The 24,858-nt window shown below is 49.3% G+C and overlaps 1 protein-coding gene across 1 annotated transcript; it reads left to right on the top strand.

Annotated features, from left to right (window-relative positions):
• The first annotated feature begins 22,193 nt into the window (after positions 1-22,193).
• On the top strand, positions 22,194-22,842 carry LOC147853945 (uncharacterized). The gene has a single exon (XM_087331880.1). The coding sequence runs from the start codon at positions 22,332-22,334 to the stop codon at positions 22,704-22,706; it is 375 nt and encodes a 124-aa protein (XP_087188006.1). The 5' UTR covers positions 22,194-22,331; the 3' UTR covers positions 22,707-22,842.
• The last annotated feature ends 2,016 nt before the right edge of the window (positions 22,843-24,858 follow it).

The raw sequence follows: 24,858 nt of genomic DNA, 5'->3' as shown, positions 1-24,858 counted from the left end.
GTTCGGCTGTGGGCTGCGACATGAATTGGCGGATTAGGCCGAATGGATAACCAAGAACTAGCCGATTAATCGTCAAATAGATGAGGCTTCTGACCATCTGTTGAAACTGTGTCGGGTCGCATGCCTTTCCTGAATCTCAGTGAAGCTTTACGTTTCTGTCCAGACAGGTCGAAATGGGCTTATAATTTGCCATCCCAAAATTGAAGATCATATTCAGCGCGTAATGACGTTGGCTGATCAATATGCCTTCGGGGGTACGGATCACTTCGATCCCGAGGAAGTATTGAAGGTCTCCAAGATCCTTCATTTCAAATGATGCCACAAGCTGAGACTTTACGTAGCGGATTTCCTCTATATCGGCACCAACGATGACTAATCATCAACATACAATAGAAGATTAACCGGACCATATTGACCTTGCCGAACTAATAATGAAGAGTCAGACTTTGATGTCAAAAAGCCCATCTTACGCAGTTGTTGCGTAATCTTCGCATTCTAGGCTCGCGGGGCTTGCTTAAGTTCATACGATGACTTCTTCACTCGGCAAACTACCAAGGTGTTTCGTTCGGATAGAAATCCAGCGGTATGTATCATGTACACCTGTTCCTCAAGCTCAACTTGCAGGAACACATGCTTTACATCCATCTGATGTAAGTGCCACCCCTTGCATCCGATCGGCTTTACACCCTTTAGTGCGTCAACCAAGTCCCATGTCTCGTTCTGCGTTAAGGTGCGCATCTCTTTCTCCATCGCGGTACGCCAGTTTGCGTCTTTCCCCGCTTCTGCATAGCTCTCTGGCTCACGCACTTTAGCCACTCGCGTCATGTACGCGTAATGGTGCGCCATGTACTCACTATACCCGTATCTTTTTACGAGGTGGGTTCTTCTAGCGGGTAGATCGGCCTAAATCGTAATTACCCGATTTAACGGCTTTTTCGGCAAATCTCAACACGAGAATTCACGCCGAATTCCCTCCTATAGATAACTCGTGAACTGGTCGGAGAAGTACTCCTTCCCGCCATCGGACCGTAGGCAATTGATCTTACGCCTCGTTTCCCTTTCTGCAAGGCTCTTTACCTTCAGGAAACATGCAAAGACTTTTCTCTTCGTCTCAATCGTACATGCCCACGTGTGCCGAGTGAAGTCATCAATGAAGGTTACAAAGTAACGGCTTCCACCGACTCTCATGTTCTATGCCGGTCCCCACACATCCGAATGGATAAAATCCGGCGGACTTGGACTACGATTATGCTCATTGGGGAATGGAAGTCAGTGTTGTTTTCCCATATGACAAGCTTCGCAGACTTGGCCACTCCGGCCACGAAATTTTGGCAACCCTAAAACAATGTTCTTTGTCTGCATTTCATGAAGCCATGGGAAATTTACATGGTTGAACCTCTTGTGCCATAGGTCGATATCCGATTCAACCTTTAGTCCTTTCACGTACAACGCGGTGTCATGAAGAATTTCGGCCAGAGGCGGAAACCGGGAACATTGGCTGCATCGGCGGGGTGCAACGTGTGTACGCACCCATGTACATTTAGTGTGAATATCGAGGGCGCCTTTATGGCACCGAAGAGTAGTCAAGTCGGGGCAGACGATCCCATGTAAGGCGGGATTTGTCCCACATTCTAACGCATCCCTCTCCTTGTTCTATAAAAGGGAGGGAACGCCCTTTGTGAAAGGGTTGCCCATTTTGCATTAGAGCGTATACCGTTAGGTTTAGAGTTAACTTCTTCTTCTTCTTCTCCTTCGTGTTCGTTTAGGGTTTGCTTCAGCTCATCTCCTGCGCAAGACCCCGTTCGGCGCGACGAGCCCGTGAGCTCCCTGACGGCGGCTTGGCGGCAGACGACTACTGTAACCTACCTCAGTCCGGCTCGAAGCCGGGAATGTATTCTTCTTATATATATACATATACGTTTGCGTCTGTCTGTGTATATTGGCGTCTTTGTTGGTGTCGAGTGCTTCCCCTTTCCTGCGTTTCCTGTACATAAGGTGCGGGTCGGGTCGGGTTGTGTGTGCGGGTGTGTACGTGTGCGTGAGTCGGTGTTAAGCTCTCTCTCTCTCTCTCTCTCTCTCTCTCTCTCTCTCTCCCTTCGGTTGCTTCCTGTGTGTTTCTGGGATGCCTCGGTAATGGTGAAGCACGACTTCCTACACTCCATCACTCCCTAGTCCAAGGCCCCCGTGGTCCCGCCTTTCTCCACGCACGCGCGTAACAACGCGACATCTTTGGTGAACCCGACGTGAAAGGTGGCAAGGGAGGATGGAGTCGGAAAACGACGACCTTGTGGAGATGGTGGCCGAATTGGTGTTGGAGTCGGCACGAGTGGTGATGAGGCGAGAAGCAGCGCAACAGGCGGTTGAGCGAGTGGTCGAAAGAGTCGGCCATTTCAACGGGGACAAAGTCCCATCTTACTTGGAAGCCTACAACGCGGAAATGGAGGAGCGTGGCGTAGACGAGGTGTTGAGGCTGGAGTTCTTTTGTCGGGTCGTGGCTGTCCGGATGCATGCAGAAATAAAGGAGCTCCGTGAGGCTCATAGTTCGTGGGAGGCCTTCGAAGAGGCTCTCCTGAAGGCATACGGAGGACGGCGGAAGAGCCGGGGACGACACGACTTCGACCAGTGGGTAGCATCGGCAAAGACCCACCGGGGCGCGATGAAGGCATTCCGGGAGTTCGAGCGACGGCTTGCTCGGTTCCCAGAGCCGGGACAAGGTTTGGTGGGGGCAGACAAGGTCCTATTGTTCGTCAGGTCGATCGACCGAGTGGAACAGGAGGCCATCGGGATTGAGCTCGAAGACGATGATGGAGCAAATGGGCTTACGGAGGACTGGTCGAAGGTCGAAAGGGTGTGCCAACGGCTAGACCACGAGCGAGCCGAGAAGGCTAAGAGGAAGGGGCGCGATGGCGTGCCATCACAGCGGGAAGAGGCCAAACGAAAAAGGGAGTTGGCAAGGATCGGCGTTGGGGCCAGGATTGCGGAGGCGTACGTAGCTCTCGAGGTGATGCTCGAGGAGGAGGAAAGATCAAGGCCACAAGCGGAGACTGACGAGACGGACTTGCCACACGCGACGGCGGAAGATCGGTATGACGGTACCACGGGAGAGGGTGCGGAACGAAACGCCCTCTCGACTTGCAGAGATAGAACGGCCAAGGACGAGGCCGAGATACAGATCACGGAACCGAAACGTTGGGACCAGCGGTCTCGGGCGTGTCAGCCCGAGATCCCGGTCATTGGAGAAGCAAGCCCAGACGGGGCTTGTGCGATCGGTAAGAAGACAACCGCCAACCACGGAGAGTCGGTGGCTATGGACAAGGGTGCAAAACGGACGGGCGATTCTTTGTGTCTTCCCACACTTGCTCCCGAGACGATGGCAGTCGGACCCGACTGCCCACGTAAGTCCCAAGCGGAGGAAGGCGGCGGCGATGGACCAAGAATCACCGGCGAGACGATACGGGGAAGGAACGGACGAAAGCCCACGGACCCGATTCCGGAGAACTCGGCATTCGGGCCCGTATGCCTATGTAAGACCGAGGAGATGGATGGCGGTACCGAGGAGTCCTGGCACGATGCCAGCGAAGTCGGATGGGAAACGGCCTGCGAGGAGGCCGAGGACGGAAGCGGCACGAGGAGATCGGCATTCCGATACGGGTGGAGCGTGATCCGGTCGTGGATTGTTCGATCGGGGCCGGATTCGGCATGAAATAGCCGATACGGAAGGGGGTGCGGGACGAGCCGCCCTCTTTTACATGGGGAGAAAGACCGACCGGGCAAAGGTCGAGATTTGGAAAGAGAATGAAAGCCGGTCCTATGGGATTCCTTACACCAATCCGGCTGTAGGCCCGAGTGCCGGCGTGAGTCCTATAAGAGAGATCGGTGGCAACAGGAGAACGGGACTCGGCAATCCGGAGAAGGACGAACGGACCCGGACGAGAACCAGGCGGAGCGGACTCCCAGATAACCATTCCGGAGGGAGGAAGAGAGCAGGCCTACGAAGAGGCCGAGGACACGGTACGTCGGTACCACGGGAGAAGGTGCGGAGTAAACCGCCCTCTCGGCATGCGGAAAAGGACAACCCGGGACAGGGTCAAGAAGGAGACGAAGGCCTACGGAGGATCCTTCACACCGGTTCTAGAGACTTCGGCAGTCGGCAGCGCGGTCGGTGTAAGACCAAGATACTGACGGTGGCGGCGAGGTGACGAAGGCAAAGGGGCGACGGATCGAAGGCCTACGGAGGATCCTTCACACCGGTTCTAGAGACTTCGGCAGTCGGCAACGCGGTCGGCGTAAGACCAAGATACTGACGGTGGCGGCGAGGTGACGAAGGCAAAGGGGCTACGGATGGGCGGTCTACGGAGGATCCTTCACACCGGTTCTAGAGACTCCGGCAGTCGGCAACGCGGTCGACGTAAGACCAAGATACTGACGGTGGCGGCGAGGTGACGAAGGCAATGGGCATAAGGAAGTCCGGTCCTACGGGATCCCCACACCTAACCAGAGACTCCGGCTGTTCGGCCAACGTGGCAACGTAAGACCAAGAGAGAAGGAAGGTGGCGGCGGGAAACAGGACCCGACTACGCGGAAGACACGAGGAGAGTCCGGGAGGGACTCAAACAAAAGACACCCGAATTACGGCAGGCATAGAAACGGAGTCCGGTCCTATGGGACCCTCACACCGATCTGGAGACCTCAGTTGTTCGGCCAACACGGCAACGTAAGACCGATGGAGAAGGACGGTGGCGGTAGGGAACGGGACCCGATGACACGAGGTTTCGGAAGGAGCCGGTAGGGGCAAATACTGGGAGGTGTGTCAGGCCGGAAGGGCACACCTTGGACAGAACAAGAGTCTCACAAGTGGCCATCGCAGGCCGGATCGAAGCGTGACTACGGGACGGTGTTCGGCGCGAGCGGGGCCGAACGAAGGAAGCAGAAGGCGGCACAAGGGAGGTGCCGGGAACGAGGTGACAAGAGCCTAGTGGACTGCACAGGGTCGGAGTCAAGGGATGGCAAGAGAAGCCGGAGGAGGATCCTCCACACTCGCTTCATAGATCTCGGTAGCTCTGTCGGAGTAGCGAAGACTGACACGGCAAGCCGGGATGACAAGCTGGTGGGGGCGAGGGGATGACGGCAAGAGGAAGGCTCAGGACCTATCGTAGCAGCAAGAAGACGGGAAGGGCCAAGCGGGCTACTACGGGGTGTTCCTCGGATGCAAAGGACACCAATATGCGGGTGAGCGACGATGCACGATCTGGCCGGGAAAGGGGCCGACGAGGCGTGCAATGAACCGGAGTACGGCACAGGCGGTGCCAAACAACGGACGGGGGTATGTGGCACACGGAGGTGCCGAAGTGGAAAGGCGAGCGCGGAGATAGGTTGCGCGTTTCAGAGGTATCGCGGAGAAGGCCGGAAAGGGATCCTCCACACCGTTCTGGAGACCATGGTGGTTCGAGCCAACGCGGCGATGTAAGACCATGGGGAAGGAAGGTGGCGGCGAAAAGACGAGGGCAACGCGAAACGACATGGGACGGCAATTAGGACGACGCGAATGATAAACGGAGGCCGAGCGGGCCGCTACGGGCGTTCCTCAAACGGAGGACATCGGGCATACGGCGGGAAGCGGGGCATTCATACGGCCGAACAAGGGCCAACGGAAGTACGCGTACTACGGAGATCGCGGCAGAGGACCCATCGACGGGTCAAATGAGCCTACGGGGAGGCGAGCGCGAAGGATGAATCGAGGCCGATGGGTCAAACCGGCAGCGAGCCGGGATGCGGATCACGGAAGACCGGTTTCTCACCGGCCGAAATCTCTCACCCCTCGACCGGGCTTGGCACATACCGGTGGATGTGCGGTTAGGTGGGGGCGGATGTCGTGAAGAATTTCGGCCAGAGGCGGAAACCGGGAACATTGGCTGCATCGACGGGGTGCAGCGTGTGTACGCACCCATGTACATTTAGTGTGAATATCGAGGGCGCCTTTATGGCACCGAAGAGTAGTCAAGTCGGGGCAAACGATCTCATGTAAGGCGGGATTTGTCCCACATTCTAACGCATCCCTCTCCTTGTTCTATAAAAGGGAGGGAACGCCCTTTGTGAAAGGGTTGCCCATTTTGCATTAGAGGGTATACCGTTAGGTTTAGAGTTAACTTCTTCTTCTTCTTCTCCTTCGTGTTCGTTTAGGGTTTGCTTCAGCTCATCTCCTGCGCAAGACCCCGTTCGGCGCGACGAGCCCGTGAGCTCCCCGACGGCGGCTTGGCAACAGACGACTACTGTAACCTACCTTAGTCCGGCTTGAAGCCAGGAATGTATTCTTCTTATGTATATATACATATACGTTTGCGTCTGTCTGTGTATATTGGCGTCTTTGTTGGTGTCGGGTGCTTCCCCTTTCTTGCGTTTCCTGTACATAAGGCGCGGGTCGGGTTGGGCTGTGTGTGCGGGTGTGTGCGTGTGCGTGAGTCGGTGTTAAGCTCTCTCTCTCTCTCTCTCTCTCTCTCTCTCTTTGTCTCTCTCTCTCTCTCTCTCTCCCTTCGGTTGCTTCCGGTGTGTTTCTGGGATGCCTTGGTAACGATGAAGCATGACTTCCTACACTCCATCACTCCCTAGTCCAAGACCCCCGTGGTCCCGCCTTTCTCCACGCACGCGCGTAACAACGCGACAACGGTTTTGGCTTGATTAGTGTCGAGGATAAACATCCTCCCTTCATGGCACCCTTGCGCGATCACTTTACCTTCTTCTTCAATGAAGCAGCCGACATGCATGAATCGAACTTCCATAGCTGGGTCGACAATTTGTCCGACTGACACAAGGTTCTTGGTTATTATCGAGACGTGCAACACATTCATGAGTTTCCCTTTCTTCCCGACGTGGCTGAGGGGAACTTTGCCGACATGTTCGATGGTATGTGGGGTGTCATCTCCCGTTTCGACAACCCCTCGTGATTCCGGCCTCTCCAAGTATGAGAATCATTCCTCGGGACTTGTCATATGATTTGACACTCTGGAATCCACATACCACACCTCGCTTGATTTCGAGGTGTTCACGGCCATTGAGTTGGCCTTATGCTTCATTACGAAGGCAAGGCCCGATCCACTTCCGGCTTGTTTGGGACCCTCGGCGTAGTGTGACTGACTTTTGACGCCTTCTTGCGTCTCTTCCGCTCGATCCAGCTTTGTCTGAATCCGCTGTTTTCTTCCAACACTCGCTCTCCTTGTGGCCTTTCATGCCACAGTACCAGCATTCCAACATGGCCTTCTCTTGCCGTCTTCCGGCACCACCATGACTCACCTTGCTTATGCAGGGTCCGGAACTGCTATCGGCATTTCGATTATGCCGCCTGTTCTGCTCTTGTTGGCCGCCTCCATTGCACGCTGATCCGCCTTGTCCACCACAATCACGGGGCCTATCTTCCTCCGGGTACAACATCTTGCCATCGCCAATTCACAAGATTATGGAGAGCTCGGTTTTCAAATGTTATCATTCCACGTAAAGTACGCATGGGGTATTGCTCCATTTGTGCAAATCTTAAAAGTTTGGCTAAAGGTGCAAAGACATCAATGGAAAAGGATATGAGTAAGAAGTTACTACAAGAGCATCGTGAGGCACAATCCTTAGAACGAAAGAAGGAGATGCATCATAGAGAGAAGTGTTTGCAGAGGCCCGAACAATACATGTGCTTAATGATAGATGGCATGGACCAGAAGAAGACGTGATTGCCGCATATGCGGAGGCTCCCCAAAGATGTCAATGATGAGTGCCTTGTTCAAATACACTTGATGGGATGCTTGGCTTATAATAGGTCTGTTGGCCCTCACGTCTTCATTACATACCCCAATGTTCACAATTACCCTAACCTAACAGTTACAGTGATTCACCGAGTTTTGATGTCTTGGGGCCAACCTTTCCCTCCTGTTCTATACATTCAATTGGACAATACTGCTAGAGAGAACAAAAATTCAACTGTGTTTGGCTATCTAAGTATGTTGGTCAACCAAGGATTGTTTAGGAAAGTGAAAGTCAATTTTCTTTTGGTTGGCCACACACATGACCATATAGATCAAATGTTTAGCACATTCTCCAGACAGTTGTCTCGGCATGATGCTTTCACTTTACCTAAACTATTTGATGTCATTTGTGATGCATATACACCACGTCCAAAAGTGTTACACTTGATAAAGTGTTACAATCTAAGTTTCAATCACATTTTTATGATAAAGAAAAATGAAATAAGTGGTTCTACACTTTTGTATGCTAAACAATATTCATCTTCTACAACATGGGAACCTAAAGGTGGTTGCCAGTTATTACTTTGTATGCCAAGTACAATTGTCCATGGAGCTAAGCAAATGCCAATTGAGAAGAAAGGACAGTTGCAGAGTATCGGAACAAAAACGGTCATGGCTCCAAGCCTTAGAAGAAAAAAGAAAGCATATTGAGGCCCCCAAGAAATATGTCGCACAACAAGACACATCATGGTGGGACGTATTTTATAGTGATCGGAAAGGAATTATAGACAATTGTGTATTTGGTGATAATTGGAATTTGGAAATGCCATTCACATGGTCGTTGCAACATGATCGTGTCAATAGAACTCCGGAGCAACCACCAAATGCGATTAATGACAACTTGGTTCATCCACAACAAAGAGACATTTATGTGGGACCAAGGATGACCAAAGCAGTCGAAGCTAGATGGCAAGGCAATTTGGAAGAGCTCACGACGGGGATGTTGATTGCAACGCCGGCTGATGAGAACTCACATGGCCACCAATTTTCGGTTGGTAAAATTCTAGAAGTGCTAATGCATGAAATAGAAAACACGATCAAGTCTATACGTTCATTGGTACAACACTAGAAGTGCAAATGCTTTTCCTGGTAAGTATACATTGGAGATGATTGAATGCCCAACAAGAAGGGGACGTAGGAAGAGGAAGCGAAACATTCGTAACACCTCGAACCTTGATATCTCTGATGTGGATATCATCGTGTATGACTTCACACTTACAAAAGCCGGACGATTAAGGAAGTCAACAATAGATATAATAAAAGAAAAATTATCAGGTCTACAAGGTGGCTCCAATCAAAGGCAAACGAGATTTGCTACATATAATCTACAGTCAAACCATTTGGTTTATGACAAAGATAATGCACTGATTGGTACATCGGAGGATGACGAGGAGGAATCGTCATTGTATATTAGTTATAGTAGTGATTCTCCATAAAGGAATGATCATGAATGTATTTTTGGCTATTAAGTGTAACTACATTCCGCTTGTAACAAATCGAGTAATATAAAAGCATGTGTTTTGAATTCTTATGATTTCTAAAAAATCGTTTCTTATAAAATAACATTGGTTGTAAAGTTTGTGATATAAATTGAGAATGTAACTTTTTGAAATTCCCCTTTTTTAGTTACATCTAAATCACGAAAATAGTGGATTTTTAACCTTTTTCATAGTATGTTTGAACATGTATGATATTGGTATCAATGTGTTGTAAAGTCATTGAAAAAGCCCTAAAATCAACCAAAATTTTCCTTATCCTTCCATTTATGCGTGATCCTTCCACTTGTGAACGTGAACGTGTTACACATGGATCTACCTCATCGAGAGGAAGAGCGAAGTCTTCAAGTGTTTCCGGAACCTTCATAGCTTGGTTGAACAGGAAACGGAGAGGAAGATCAAGTGTCTGTGGTCGGATGGCAGAAAAGAATACTTTTCATACCAATTCAACAGTTATCTCCAGCAGAACGGAATTCGGAGAGAATTCAGCTGTCGATACACACCGGAACAAAACGGTGTGGCCGAGAGGAAGAACCGGTCGATTGTCGATGCGGCAAGGGCAATGCTGGAGGAGAAGACCATGCCCCAATTCTACTGGGCTGAGGCGGTCTGGACGATCGTCTATATCCAAAACCGGATCGATGACAAGGTGTCATCACACGAGCTGTATTTCAGGCGCAAGCCTAATTTGGAACACCTTCGGATATTCGGCAACAAAGCATATGTTCATGTTCTGGATTAGAAGCGGAGGAAGCTTGATCCAAAGTCGGAGAAGTGCATCCTCGTCGGTTACTCGCATGAGCAGAAGGGGTATAACTGCTATAACCCCAGACGAAGCATGTCCGAGTAAGCCAAGATTTTGAGATCGACGAGACGGCATCGTGGTACTCTCTACCAACTCCGACTTCCGACTTTGACCCAATCCCAGAGGATGAGGTCAGTGAGCCTGAACCGGTCCAGATAGAAGATGACGAGCTTGAGACTCTAGAAGAGAGTCGGGAATCGTTTCGGTTGAGCGGACCGAATGAGCGACTGGGTCAAAGTGACCAGTCGGATGAAGAACCGGCGAGTAGTGGAAACTCTGCCATGCTCACCCCGCCCAAGGAAATGAGGAGACGGTTCACATGCAAAGAGAAAGGGAAGCGGAAAATGTCTGAATACGAAACCGGCAACGTGGAGTCGGATCAGAGCGAATCCGACTCCGGAAAGGATGAAACAAATCTTCGGTAACAAAGTCCGAACCACCCAAGAAGGGCCCCAAAACCGGGTGATGACAAGTTACGATGGTCCTCCCGCCAGAAGAACCCCGTTACACGGTACGGGTACAATGAGTACATTGCGCATCACTATGCATACATGACCAAAGTGGCGAAAGTGCCTGAGCCGGGGAGTTACGCAGAAGCAGGATAGGACGCAAATTGGCGTGCCGCTCTGGAAGAAGAAATGCGGGCACTCGATGCCAACGACACATGGGACCACGTTGACCCTCCACGACACTGTAAACCAATCGGTTGCAAATGGGTGTACAAAGTCAAGTACAATGCCAATGGTTCGGTTAATCGGTACAAGGCACGGTTAGTTGCGAAGGGCTACGCACTGACCCACGGAATCGACTACGAAGAGACCTTCGCTCCAGTAGCGAAGATGACGAAGGTTTGTGTGGTACTGGTGGTTGCTACGGCAAGGAGGTGGCATCTTCACCAAATGGACGTGAAGAATGTGTTTCTTCAAGGTGACCTTGGAGAACGGGTCTCTATGATCCAACCTCCTGATTCTTAGTCGGAGATGAACAAGCCGGCGGTGTGCCGGCTTAAGAAGTCGACTTACGTTCTAAAACAAGCCCCCCGAGCTTGGAATGCGAAGATCACACACCGGTTGCGTAAGATGGGGTTTGTGACCTCTAAATCTGACTCATCATTGTTCATCAAGCAACATCTTAACGGTCCAGTTTGCATCTTACTTTATGCAAATGATTTAGTCATCACCTGACCTGGACTCAATAACATCGGCCGTGTCAAGGCCCGGCTATCAGACACATTTGAGATGCACGACCTCGGGGACATTCATTATTTCCTCGGTGATCCGAACCCTCGAAGGCATATTGCTCTCACAACGCCATTATCTGTTGAATATGTTGTACAAGTTCGGCATGACGGAATCCCCACCGATTTCTACACCCCTAGATCGGAACCTGAAGCTATGTCCCGACTCCGGACCGGCCTACAATGGGAAACGGTTCCAACAAATTGTCGAAAGCCTTATCTACTTGACAATCACCTGACCCGAAATCAGTTATCCAGTTGGAGTGATCAGCCAATTCATGCAGACGCCGACCGTCGAGCAGCTTCAGTGCGCACGACGGATACTCTAGTATGTTAGAGGCACGAAGGATACTCTGCTATTATACCGACACGGTATAGCTAGGAAGCTAGTCGGATATACTGATGCCGATTGGGTTAGTGATGCATCGTATCGCCGATCCACCTCCGGTTACATGTTTTCTCTTGGTAGCGAGGTTGTTGCGTGGAGCAGCAAAAAGCAGCCAACAGTGGCTCTGTCGGGCATTGAGGCTGAATATCCGAGCGCTACCATCTGGCTTTGGCGATTACTGCAAGACCTGCGGATTAAGGTACCAATGCCAATCCCGATCTACTATGACAACATGAGTAGCATTCAGCTCGCCAAGAACCCCGTGTTCCATGCTCAGACGAAGCACATAAAAGTCCAATATCACTTTGTGTGTGAGCGGGTTTTGAGCGGTGAAGTCAAACTTCGGTATGTTCAGACGGATCGGCAAGTTGTCGACATCTTCACCAAACCGCTCGAATCGACCAAGTTGTAGCACTTCACCGAAATGCTTGGTGTATAACATCTCGATGTGTTGCACTTGAGGGGGAGAACAGAAACAGGCAAAGGCCCTGGTGATGGCACTGGAAAATGAACCGGAGAGGAAGAAAGAACCGAAAATGGGAGCCGAGTTGACCGAGGCAGTCGGCACATACGAACAAGTCAAAGCAAGCGGCGTTGGCGGTAGAGTGAAGAAGGACAAAGCCAACCGGAAGAAGGCCAAGACCCAGACGTGGTTTGATGTGGTGAAGGGCCTAAAAACGGAAGACAAGTTGGAAACTACCAACTCGGACAAGAGTTGGAATGAATCGGAGGAAGCCGATTCGGTTCAAGATTCGGAGAAGACGGACCAACTAAAGACCAAGCGAACATGAACGCAGCGAAAGTCTACACCAACACAAAGGAACCAACGGATCGATAAGCGCTAGAGTCGCAGTTGTGAGGGAACTGAAATGGGCCTGTTGAGCAGACAAGCCGACCGAGGAGGTCGAGGTGCGCCGAACCAGAAGGGTTGCGGCAAGCAGGACTGGACCGGACGATGAGCGCGAGCAAGGCGGAGCAACGCCAGAAGGAGCCGGGTAGAAGAACCGGCTGCCACAAACACTAACATCATGATCTGACCTCAAGTTGAGTTTGAGGGGGAGTGTTGAGCGAGCAAGCTCAACTAGATCCGGATCGGCTGAATAAACCAAAGCCGGATCGGTATTCGGATATAACCGACCGGATCGGGGAGCCGGATTCGAGCGGGAACTGGAAGCCTAGTAGTAGCCTAGACTACTATGTAATCATTGTCTCGTAGTTAGTGTCAGTTGCTTGTATGAGCATTGAAGTACCTGTCAGTACTTCTGTCCGTCCTTTATGGACTTTGTATAAATAGTGTTGTTATAGCACATTGTATGTACATAGTGTTGTTATTATTTTGAATCTACGTTTACGTTCTACTCTCTTTGTCTCTCCCACATATAATCTTTGAGGATTAAGCTTCTCCATTAAACCTTCATCTTATTCTCTATTGCTATTCGGCTGAGCCGGTTCTGTCTAAACACTTCCACACGTTAACATTTTCACTTGTGAACCATTCTTCATGGTTTGCCATATGATTTGATGTGCCTAGGTCGACATATCACACCTCTTTTTTCTTTGAAGTTATGCCTTCATCGAATATATGTTGTGCTTCATCATGAAGGTTGGATCATTTCCTGATCGTCACTCAACACAGGTGTAATTAGATCTATGTCGGCTTCCCCATTTGGCCCTACCTGAACCAACACTACCTGAATCGGTCTATTTCTTCTTTCTCTATGGCCTCTCTTGCTACAATACTAGCAATTAGTCGACCTACTTTGTCGACTTGCCCTTCTTGTAGAGGGTCCTTGACTTGTTGTTGGATTGTGCATTAGTCATTTGTTCGTTTCGGCCAACCACGATCACGGGGCGGACCTACTTCCGTGTACAACCTTTGACTGTTAGAGGGCACACTCCCCGTCATCCATGTGTGATTTACTTCTACTAATAGCATGGAGTGTAAGTCGAAGAAGGAAGGTGGCTTCTCTCAAGTATGTATAACCGTCTTGAATGGTTCGAACCTCTAAGCTAACCCTCCCAAGAAGATCTACACCATTTCGTCTTCCTCCACCATCATGTTGATGAAGCCTTGTGAGTCGCAAATCTCCTTGATTGTGGAGGTATAGTCAGCCACCGACATATCCTTTTGTTAGATATTGTTGAGCTCTTGCTGCAACTTTCTGGCTAGACTTGACCGACTTTTAGGTTTAGCTCAAGCTAGACAGTTGACAAGCAAGGACAGACAAACAAATGTTACTACCCTCTTGGTAGTACACAAGTCAAATACTTACTCTCTAAGTACCCTATCAAGAAGATTATGATTGGAGAGATGGGTTTATAACTAATCAGTTATAAATAGATAGATAATATAAATGTATAAATTAATCTATCTTGATCACCTCGCTGTATTGAGATAACTATTTTACTATCTGAATCAGCCACAACTGATTCAACTTACTCAGTTAAGTTACGAAGCACAATTAGACCACAATTTGGACACAAAGTTACCTCAATAGAAAACAATTATATTAACCCTAATGCGCTTACAAACCAACAACACATTTGCGTTCATAAGTAGAAGGATAGCTCATTCCTTTTTGTTGAGAGGCAAGCTCAACCGGAGCCGGATCGGCTGAATAAGCGAGATGAATTGGTATGCCGGTGAGCAACCGAGCCGGTAAGCAATAAGGACCGGTGAGCTAGGGAGCCAGTATGCCAGATCCAATCCGTAACCGGAAGCCTAGTATAGGTTAGACTACTAGGTAGTTATAGTCTCGTAGTTAGTGTCAGATGCTCGTGTGAGCATTGAAGTACACCGTACTTCTAACAGTCCAGTATGGACTTGTATAAATAGCGCTGATGAGCGCGTTGTAGATACAGAGCACAGAGTATTCATATAATTTTGAAAAATAGTGTGTTTTGCTCTCTCTCTCTCTCTCTCTCTCTCTCTCTCTCTCTCCTGCGTACTCTCTCTCTCTTTGTGTATTGTTCTTTCTAACGCTTCCGCAAGAAATCTTTCACATGGTACCAGAGCGCGTGGGTTGAGAACCTCTCCTGCAGACATCTATGCTTGTGAAGGAAACCCTAACACATCGAAAAACAGACACAAAAGGAGAAATGGACAGAGGTATGGCTACGTCGCTCCTGGTGGAGAAGCTCGACAGAACCAACTACGCATCTTGGTCATACAAGATGCACCAGTACCTGCTTGGGCATGGCTACTGGAGTTATGTCGACGGAGTGAACGACTCAGCACCAGAGACGACACACAAGGACTTCCCAGTGTGGGAACAGGCGGCAAGCAGGGTGATGTACTGCTTCACGTCCAGTGTCGGTGACCAGCTACTCAGCCATATCCGTGAAGCCAAGACACTTAAGGATGCTTGGGGAAACTTGAAAAAGGTCCTCGCCACAAGCACCACTGCCCGGAAGTTGCAACTCAAACAAGAGTTGAGCAATGTTCGACAGAAGAACATGTCGGTGGCAGATTACACAGCCCGGATCAAAGGGATCTGTGACTTGCTTACCTCTATTAACATCACCGTAGAGGAAGACGAGATGGTGCAAGTCTGTCTTGGAGGCTTGGCGTCCAAGTTCGGAGCTTTCCGGACTGCGGTTTGTACAAGGGAGAATACACCCTTATTTTTCGACTTATAGTCGATGCTCCTTGTAGAGGAGAACCACGCCGGTGCATCTACTAGTGCATCCCCAGACAACCGGATGTTGTACACGGGAGCGGATCAGTCCCGCGGGTGTGGCGGACGAGGTAGGTCAGCACGCATTGGAGGCGGCCAGCAAGAGCAGGAACGAAGGCACAATGAGTGTGCCGACAGCAGTTCCGAGACTTCCACAAGTAGGGGGAGTCAAGGTGGTGCTGGAGGCCGGCAGGACAAATCCACTACGGAATGCTGGTACTATGGCAAAAAGGGCCACAGGGAAAGCGAGTGCTGGAGAAAGTGTGCCGATTCGGACAAATCCGGATCCGGCAAGACCGATAAGGAAGGCCGGCAAAGCTCGCACTACGCAAACGGATTGGGAGGATCCAAGAATGGTAAGGAGCCAGCCTTGGTGATGAAGCACAAGCCAAACTCAATGAAGAAGACCACTTCCAAATCGGAGGAAGTGTGGTACGTTGACTCTGGCGCATCGAACCACATGACGAGCCATGAGGAGTGGTTCTCCTTTTTGGAGAAGCCGGATCAACCGAGAGTTGTCGAAACCGGAGACGACACTCCCCACCCCGATCGTGCACGTCGAAGAAGTCCCTTTGAGCCACGTCGGACAGAGGGGGAAGCTGATGAATGTATTACATGTTCCGACGACCACGAAGAACCTGGTGTCAGTCAGACAGATCGTCGACCAGGGGATGCAGGTGTGGTTTACGCACCTCGGGTACTTCATTGAGGATGAGGGCGAAGTTATTGCGTAAGGGCGCAGAGATGGGAGGATGTTTATCCTCAACACCAATGACGCCGGCACCGCACTGTTCGCCAAAGGACAGAAGGTCGAGTCGGATATCAACCTGTGGCACAAGCGGATCGGCCATGTCAACTACCAGAGGCTTCAAGACCCGCAAACGGAACAAGTCTTTTTCGGTTTGCCGAAGTTTAGCGGCCGGAGAGCCTAGATTTGTGAAGCCTGCCAACTCGGGAAGCAACACCGGCTTCCATTCCCCACCGAAAGAAATCGAAGCCATAACAAGCTCGATCTTATCCATTCGGATGTGTGGGGACCGGCACAAAATGTTAGCATTGGCGAGAGTCGATATTTCGTCTCCTTCATTGACGACTACACGCGGCATACGTGGATCTACCTCATTGAGTGGAAGAGCGAAGTCTTCGAGTGTTTCCGGAGCCTCCAGAAGATGGTGGAACGGGAATCAGAGAGGAAGATCAAATGCCTACGGTCAGATGGCGGAAAAGAGTACTTTTCTGGCCAATTCAATAGCTATCTACAACAAAAAGGAATTCGGCGAGAATTCAGCTGCAGATACACACCGCAAAAGAACGGTGTGGCCGAAAGGAAGAATCGGTCGCTGATTGACGCGGCTAGGGCAATGCTGGAAGAAAAGAGCATGCCCAAGTTCTACTGGGCGGAGGCGGTCCAAACGGTCGTTTACATCCAGAACCGGATCGGGGACAAGGTGTCAGCTCACGAGCTGTATTTCGGGCGCAAGCCGAATTTGAGACACCTCCGGATATTCGGCAGCATAGCCTATGTACATGTGCCGGATGAGAAGCGGCGAAAGCTGGATGCAAAATCGGAAAAATGCATCCTAGTCGGCTATGCTCAAGAGCAAAAGGGGTATAAGTGTTATAACCCCTGGACGAAGCAGGTCCGAGTCAGCCGAGATGTCGAGTTTGATGAATCGTCATCGTGGTATTCCTTACCGACTCCGACTTCCGATCCCGACCCGATGTCGGAGGATGGGGCTAGTGAGCCCGAACCGGCCCAGGTAGAGAAAGATGAAGCCGGGACTCAAGATGAGAGTCCGGAATCGTTCCGGTTAAGCGGACTGAATGAGAGACTGGATCAGTCCAACCAGTCGGATGATGAGACGGCGAGTAGTGGAGACTCTGTCGTGCTCTCCCCGCACAAGGAACTGAGGAGACGGTTCACACGCAAAGAGAAAGGGAAGCAGAAGATGCCGGAATTCGAGACCGGCAATGATAAGTCAGATCGGTGCGTAGGAGATAGGCAGATCTTCGGGAACGAAGACCGAACCGTCCAAGAAGGGTCTCATACCGGGTAACAGTGAGTTACGCCGGTCCACCCGCCAGAAGGATCCCGTTAAACGGTACGGGTATAACGAGTACATGGTGCATCATTATGCATACATGACCAAGGTCGCGGAAGTGCGTGAGCCGGAGAGCTATGCACAAGCGGCAAAGGACGCAAATTGGTGTGCCGCTATGGAGGAAGAAATGCAGGCACTTGATGCCAACGAAACTTGGGACCTGGTTGACCCTCCCCGTCACTGTAAACCGATCGGATGCAAGTGGGTGTACAAGGTAAAGTACAATGCCGACGGTACAGTTAACCGGTACAAGGCCCGGTTAGTGGCGAAGGGATATGCGCAGACCCACAGAATCGACTACGACGAGACCTTCGCTCCTGTAGCAAAGATGACGACGGTTCGTGTGGTATTGGCGGTTGTTGCGGCAAGGGGGTGGCATCTTCATCAGATGGATGTGAAGAATGCCTTCCTTCAAGGAGATCTTGAAGAAGAAGTCGTTATGACTCAGCCCCCCGGATTTCAGTCGGAGGTGAACAAGTCGGCGGTATGCCGGTTGAGGAAGTCGTTGTACGGCTTGAAGCAAGCCCCCCGTGCTTGGAATGCTAAGATCACGCACCGGTTGCGAAAGATGGGGTTTGTTGCCTCTAAGTCGGACTCTTCCCTGTTCATCCATCAAGGCTCAAACGGTCTGGTATGTATCTTACTCTATGTTGATGATTTAGTCATCACTGGCCCAGGTCTTCTGGAAATCAACCGCGTCAAGTCCCAGTTGTCGGACGCATTAGATATGAAGGACTTGGGGGACCTTCATTATTTTTCTGGGATCGAGGTGATCCGCACCCCCAACGGCATATTGCTTTCTCAACGCCATTATGTGTTGAATATACTGTACAAGTTCGGCATGACGAAATGCCGACCTGTCTCCACACCCCTGGACCGGAATCAGAAGATCCGTCCCAACTCCGGACCAGCCTGCAATGAGAAACGGTTCTGACAAATAGTCGGAAGCCTGATCTAGTTGACCATCACCCGACCCAACATTAGCTATCCGGTCGGAGTGATAAGCCAATTCATGCAGAAGCCGACCGTGGAGCACCTACAGTGCGCGCAATGAATACTGAAGTATGTAAGCGGCACTAAGGACCAGGAGCTCTTATACCGGCAAGGTATAACCGAAGAGCTTGTCGGCTACACGGATGCCGACTGGGTTGGCGATGCAACGGATTGTCGCTCAACTTCCGGTTTTATGTTTTCTCTTGGGAGCGCGGTTGTTGCGTGGAGCAGCAAAAAGCAGCCAACAGTGGCTCTATCTAGCATTGAGGCTGAATACCGGGGCGTGACCATTGCCACCTGCGAAGCCATTTGGCTTCGGCGGCTACTGCAAGACTTGCGGATCGAGGTACCAACCCCGATCCTGATCTACTATGATAACCTCAGTAGCATGCAGCTCGCCAAGAACCCTGTGTTCCATACACGCACAAAGCACATTGAAGTGCATTATCACTTCGTGCATGAGCAGGTCCTGAGCGGTGAAGTTGAGCTACGGTATGTTCACACGGATCGGCAAGTTGTCGACATCTTCACCGAGCCGCTCGGGTCGGACAAGTTGCAACACTTTACCGAAATGCTTGGTGTTCAGCATCTCGACGTGTCGCACTTGAGGGGGAGACACAAGGGCAAAGACACTACCGAAACAGGCAAAGGCAAAAAAACTGTTGAACCCGTAGGTAAGAGAAGAACCAGTAGAGGTGGAGACAAGAAGAAAAATGAAGCCGAGTCGACGAAGGAAGTCGGCACATCCGAACAAGTCGGTGAACTGGCTGAAGAAGCCAAGGGAAGCACAGAGAAGGCCAAGACCCAAACGTGGTCCAATGTGGTGAGAGGCCTAAAGCCGAAAATCGAATCGGAGGATACTGATTTGGACAAGAGTTGGAACGAGTCGGAGACAGCTGATTTGGATCAACTAACGGATCCGGATGAGTCGGATCAATGAGAGGCCAACGAGACACGGACGCAGCGGAAGTCGATGCCATCGCGGAGGAACCGACGGATCGGCAAGCGCCGGAGTCATAGAAGCGAAGGAGCTGAGATGGGCCTATTGAGCAGACATGCCGAAGGTCGAGGCACGCAGAACCGAAGGGGTCGTGGCAAACGGGACCGGACCGGACAAGGAGCGTGAGTAAGGCAAAGCGACGCTAGGAGAAGTCGGTTGGGAGAACCGGTTGCCATAGAGGTTGACACTACGACCCTACCTCAGGTTGAGCTTGAGGGGGAGTGTTGAGCGGCAAGCTCAACCGGAGCCGGATCGGCTGAATAAGCGAGATGAATCGGTATGCCGGTGAGCAACGGAGCCGGTAAGCAGTAAGGACCGGTGAGCTGGGGAGCCGGTATGCCGGATCCAATCCGTAACTGGAAGCCTAGTATAGGTTAGACTACTAGGCAGTTATAGTCTCGTAGTTAGTGTCAAATGCTTGTAGGTTGAGTTTGAGGGGGAGTGTTGAGCGGCAAGCTTAACCGGAGCCGGATCGGCTGAATAAGCGAGATGAATCGGTATGCCGGTGAGCAACCGAGCCGGTAAGTAGTAAGGACCGGTGAGCTGGGGAGCTGGTATGCCGGATCCAATCCGTAACCGGAAGCCTAGTATAGGTTAGACTACTAGGCAGTTATAGTCTCGTAGTTAGTGTCAAATGCTCGTGTGAGCATTGAAGTATACCGTACTTCTAACAGTCCTGTGTGGACTTGTATAAATAGTGCTGAATAAGCGAGATGAATCGGTATGCCGGTGAGCAACCGAGCCGGTAAGTAGTAAGGACCGGTGAGCTGGGGAGCTGGTATGCCGGATCCAATCCGTAACCGGAAGCCTAGTATAGGTTAGACTACTAGGCAGTTATAGTCTCGTAGTTAGTGTCAAATGCTCGTGTGAGCATTGAAGTATACCGTACTTCTAACAGTCCTGTGTGGACTTGTATAAATAGTGCTGATGAGCACGTTGTAGATACAGAGCACAGAGTATTCATATAATTTTGAAAAATAGTGTGTTTTGCTCTCTCTCTCTCTCTCTCTCTCTCTCTCTCTCTCTATGTATTGTTCTTTCTAACGCTTCCGCAAGCAATCTTTCACACTTTTATAATCTTGCGATTTTAGACAATTTTCAAAAACTTGATACACTAATATCACGTGTTTTAAATAACATATAAAAATTGCTGATTTTTTGAGATTTAACAAGTGTCAAAATGATCATTTCGAAAATTGAATAGTTTTTCGATAAAAGTTGCAGCACTTCACTGAAATGCTTGGTGTACAACATCTCAACGTGCCGCACTTGAGGGGGAGAACAGGAACGAGCAAAGACATTGGTGATGGCACCAGACAAGGAGCCAGAGAGGAAGATAGAACCATGGGGGGAGATGAGCAAGAAAAGGGAGCCGAGTCGACCAAGGGAGTCGACACATCCGAACAAGTCGGAGCAAGCGGCAGCGGCGGCAAAGTCAAGAAGGACAGAGCCAACCGGAAGAATGCCAAGACCTAGACGTGGTCCGATGTGGTGAAGGGCCTAAAAACAAAAAACGAGTTGGAAACTACCAACTTAGACAAGAGCTGGAACGAATTAGAGGAAGCCAATTCGGTTCAAGATTCGGAGAAGACGGATCAACTAAAGACCAAGCGGACACGGACGCAGCGGAAGTCAACGCCAACACGAAGGAACCGACGGGTCGACAAGCGTCGGAATCGCAACAGTGTGGGAACTGAAATGGGCCTGTTGAGTAGACAAGTCGACCGAGGAGGTCGAGGTGCGCCGAACCAGAAGGGCCACGGCAAGCAAGACCGAACTGGACGAGGAGTCGAGCAAGGCGAATTAACGCCGGAAGGAGCCGGGTAGAAGAACCGACTGCCACAGACACTGACATCACAATCCGACCTCAAGTTGAGCTTGAGGGGGAGTGTTGAGCGAGCAAGCTCAACCGGATCCGGATTGGGGAGCTGGATCGGTATCCGAATGGTATCCAGATACAACCGGTCGAATTAGTGAGACGGATCAGAGAGCTGGATTCGAGTGGGAACCTGACGCCTAGTAATAGCCTAGACTACTAGGTAATCATTGTCTCGTAGTTACTGTCAGTCGCTCGTATTAGCATTGAAGTACTTGTTAGTACTTCAGTCAGTCCTTTATGGACTTTGTATAAATAGTGTTGTTATAGCACATTGTATGTACAAAGTGTTTTTATTATTTTGAATCTACGTTTACGTTCTGCTCTCTCTGTCTCTCCCACGTATAGTCTCTGTGTATTAAGCTTCTCCATTAAACCTTCATCTTATTCTCTGTTGCTATCCGGCTGAGTTGATTCTGTCTAAACGTTTCCGCACGTTACCATTTTCACAATGTAAGGTGATGCACGCACACCACCATTTGGCTTTCGTCAATGGGACAACAAAATTTGACTGAAGTGCTTTGCATGCATATGTGTGTGTGTGTGTGTGTGTGCATGCGCACGCATCGGGTCCGGTGGCCTTCTTTTGTTTGCTCTCTCGCTATCTCCTCCTCAAGTGATAATAATAAATAAATAAAATAGAGTTCCTTGCTTTGTTTTAGTTGGTTGCAGATAAGAAAGAGAGAAGAGAAAAGGTCCAGGTGGAAGAAGAGGAGAGGAGCGGGAAAAAGAAGTGAAGAGAAGAAGATAAGGAAGAGGATAATGTGGCAACACACACACACACACACACATCCACACATACACATCTGATCTAGTGAGTAGAGTAAATCTAAATCTAAATCAAATCATACACTATTGCCTCGGCTGCTCACAAAAACAAAAAACAAAACAAAGTATCACAGCAAGAGAGAGAGAGAGAGAGAGAGAGAGAGAGAGAGACAAACGGAAGAAGAAGAAGAAGAAGAAGCTGTCCATGGCCATGGCGACCTTCACCACATCTGCTACCTGCTCCTCCTTGGCCTCCTCTGCATCTCCGTCGATGGGCGGGGGGGCCTTCATCATCAGGAGGCTTCCCACCAGCGCACGTCCTGCCGCCGCCGTCGTTAGAGCTTCTTCTTCTTCTTCTAGCGAGAATAGCAGCAGCAACAACAACAGCAGGAGGCGTGCAGTCCTTTTTGGAGCTGCTCTCCTCGCTCTCTCTGCTACCACTTCCCTGCTCTCCACCCCCGGAGGATCTGATTCTGCCCTGGCTGATGCTCCTATTGACGGAAAGAAGAAGAAGAACAAGTGCCCCACTATCTGTGTGCAGACCCCGACTGCATCTTGCTGCTTCGGCTATGGCAAATGAGAAAAACATCATTCATTAGCCTAAGTTTTCTCTCAGGGTCAGCCCCGACCTCCCTATGTTTCTAATTCGTCGTCGTCATCTTGGGATTTCGAAATGTAATCTAGCACTCTGCTTATATTCCTCTTTTTCTTTTTCTTTTTCTTTTTTTCAGTTTTCATGGACTCTCTCTCTCTCTCTCTCTAATTATTTGATGATGCCGTATCTGTGGTTGTGGTTGGATGTCTTTGGAAGCACACTCTGTTTTCTGTTTGGCTGAGCTGTCGTAGTTGAAACACCAACATCAGTGCCTGCATTTTCATTTCAGCCTTGTAAATTGTGATCGACTACACCATCTCATCTATAGCTATGTAGGGCGGAACAAAAAGAGTGCGGCCTTCTCATTAACGTAAATACGATTGATGTTCACTTCTAGAGTAGCCACTGGAAACTATCAAATGTGTTTAGTTAAGAGTAGCTGCATAATTGATTGTGAGGAATGGAAACTCTAAACCCGAAATTAGCGTAAATGCGATTATTTGTCAGGAATGGAAACTCTACTTTTACTGTCCGGAATGAGGAATTGGGCATTTGCTTTGAGAAATTTACACTTGACTAATCAAGAGAAAGTGGAAATCGATAGATGTTTAATTTGAGTATTTAAGGGACTCATTTAAAATCTTCCTATGAATATTAATTCGGTTACTCCCATGCTAGGACTGCCCAAGATCATTTTAGGACGGTAAGACTTTCTCTCGGCAAACAAAGAAGAGCCAATCATCAATTGGAACAGTTAATCAAGCACAATCATATCATAGATTCGAGGTTGTGAGAGAAAAGGTCTCACATGAAACCCCTTGTCATAGATCGGAGCAAAAACTAGACATGGAATGTGAGACATGAGACATACACAAATTAACAATTACATACCCATACCCATACCCATACCCATACCCATACCCATACCCATCCCATATGCATACATATACACATTCACTCACAATTTAACTATCACATACCCATACGCACACGCACATGCACACGCACACGCACACGCATACCCATATGCATAAGCACACGCATACACATGCATACACATACGCACAGACACATACACATACGCATACACACACATGCACATGCACATACCCATATGCATACACACACATGCACATGAACATACCCATACGCATGCACATGGCCAAATTAAGAGTCACATCCACGTACGTCGTACATGTATATACACGCACACACACAAATTAACAATCACATATACAAATTAAAATATACGTGCAAATACACGTACCTAAATTAACATACATACATTGTTATCCGCCGAGGACCAACAATGCCCAATGTCAGATAACATGATCACATTACAACAGTGAATCATAAAACAAAGATTATGACCAAAACAACTTCAATCATACAAAAGCAACAAAGTTCTATCTAGCTAGGTACAATTACAGAGACAACCGTTGGGTGAACAATCACACACGATGGTTCGACTAAAATATGAAAATATATTAGTAGAAAAGGCGGTTACAAAAATATACTAATAATATATGAAAAATACAGTAAATACTAATGTTAGAGATCATTCCTAATGTAAGCATACGACAAGGAAATATTAGATAGATATAAATGAAAAGAGAGAGAAAGAAGGGTGCCAATCCACCTGACCACCCTAGAGCGAAGGGATCAAGACAGACATGAGTCTTGATCGCCATCTCATACCACCACCATGGCATTGAGTTGTACCTAGTATTGGCGCGCTTGCTACAAGAGTCTGCTCACCACGATCTCATAGTCTCGGCGTAGTCGAATGGTGTCTCTAATGAGGGTAGGTAGGCCTCATAATTATAGCAAGACCTTAGGCCCCCAAGCAAGTTCAGTCTTGGCCCTTATGGGTTATCTCAATTCTTAGGATTAAAAGTAATCCTTCCTTTTTTAAACTCTCGATTAACCCTCACACTTTATCCTTGTGTGTAAAATTCTATTGTAGAACTTACCACGAGATAAATTATGGTCCTTCCCGTAGCATACTTCCCCTCTTTAAGACATTGCACTCTTGCACTCTCATTCCCATGTATCATCTTTTATGGATTTATCCATCCATTTAATTTTAAATTCTCGAATTATTTTAGAATGGAAATATTTTGTTTTAACATCGAGA

The sequence above is a fragment of the Azolla caroliniana genome, unplaced genomic scaffold (genome assembly GCF_043228905.1).
Source record: "Azolla caroliniana isolate FFs.n. ecotype wild unplaced genomic scaffold, voAzoCaro1.0.p SCAF_16, whole genome shotgun sequence".
Taxonomy (NCBI): domain Eukaryota; kingdom Viridiplantae; phylum Streptophyta; class Polypodiopsida; order Salviniales; family Salviniaceae; genus Azolla; species Azolla caroliniana.
The sequence above is the reverse complement of the archived record's forward strand: the minus strand, read 5'-3'. Positions and strand labels throughout refer to the sequence as shown.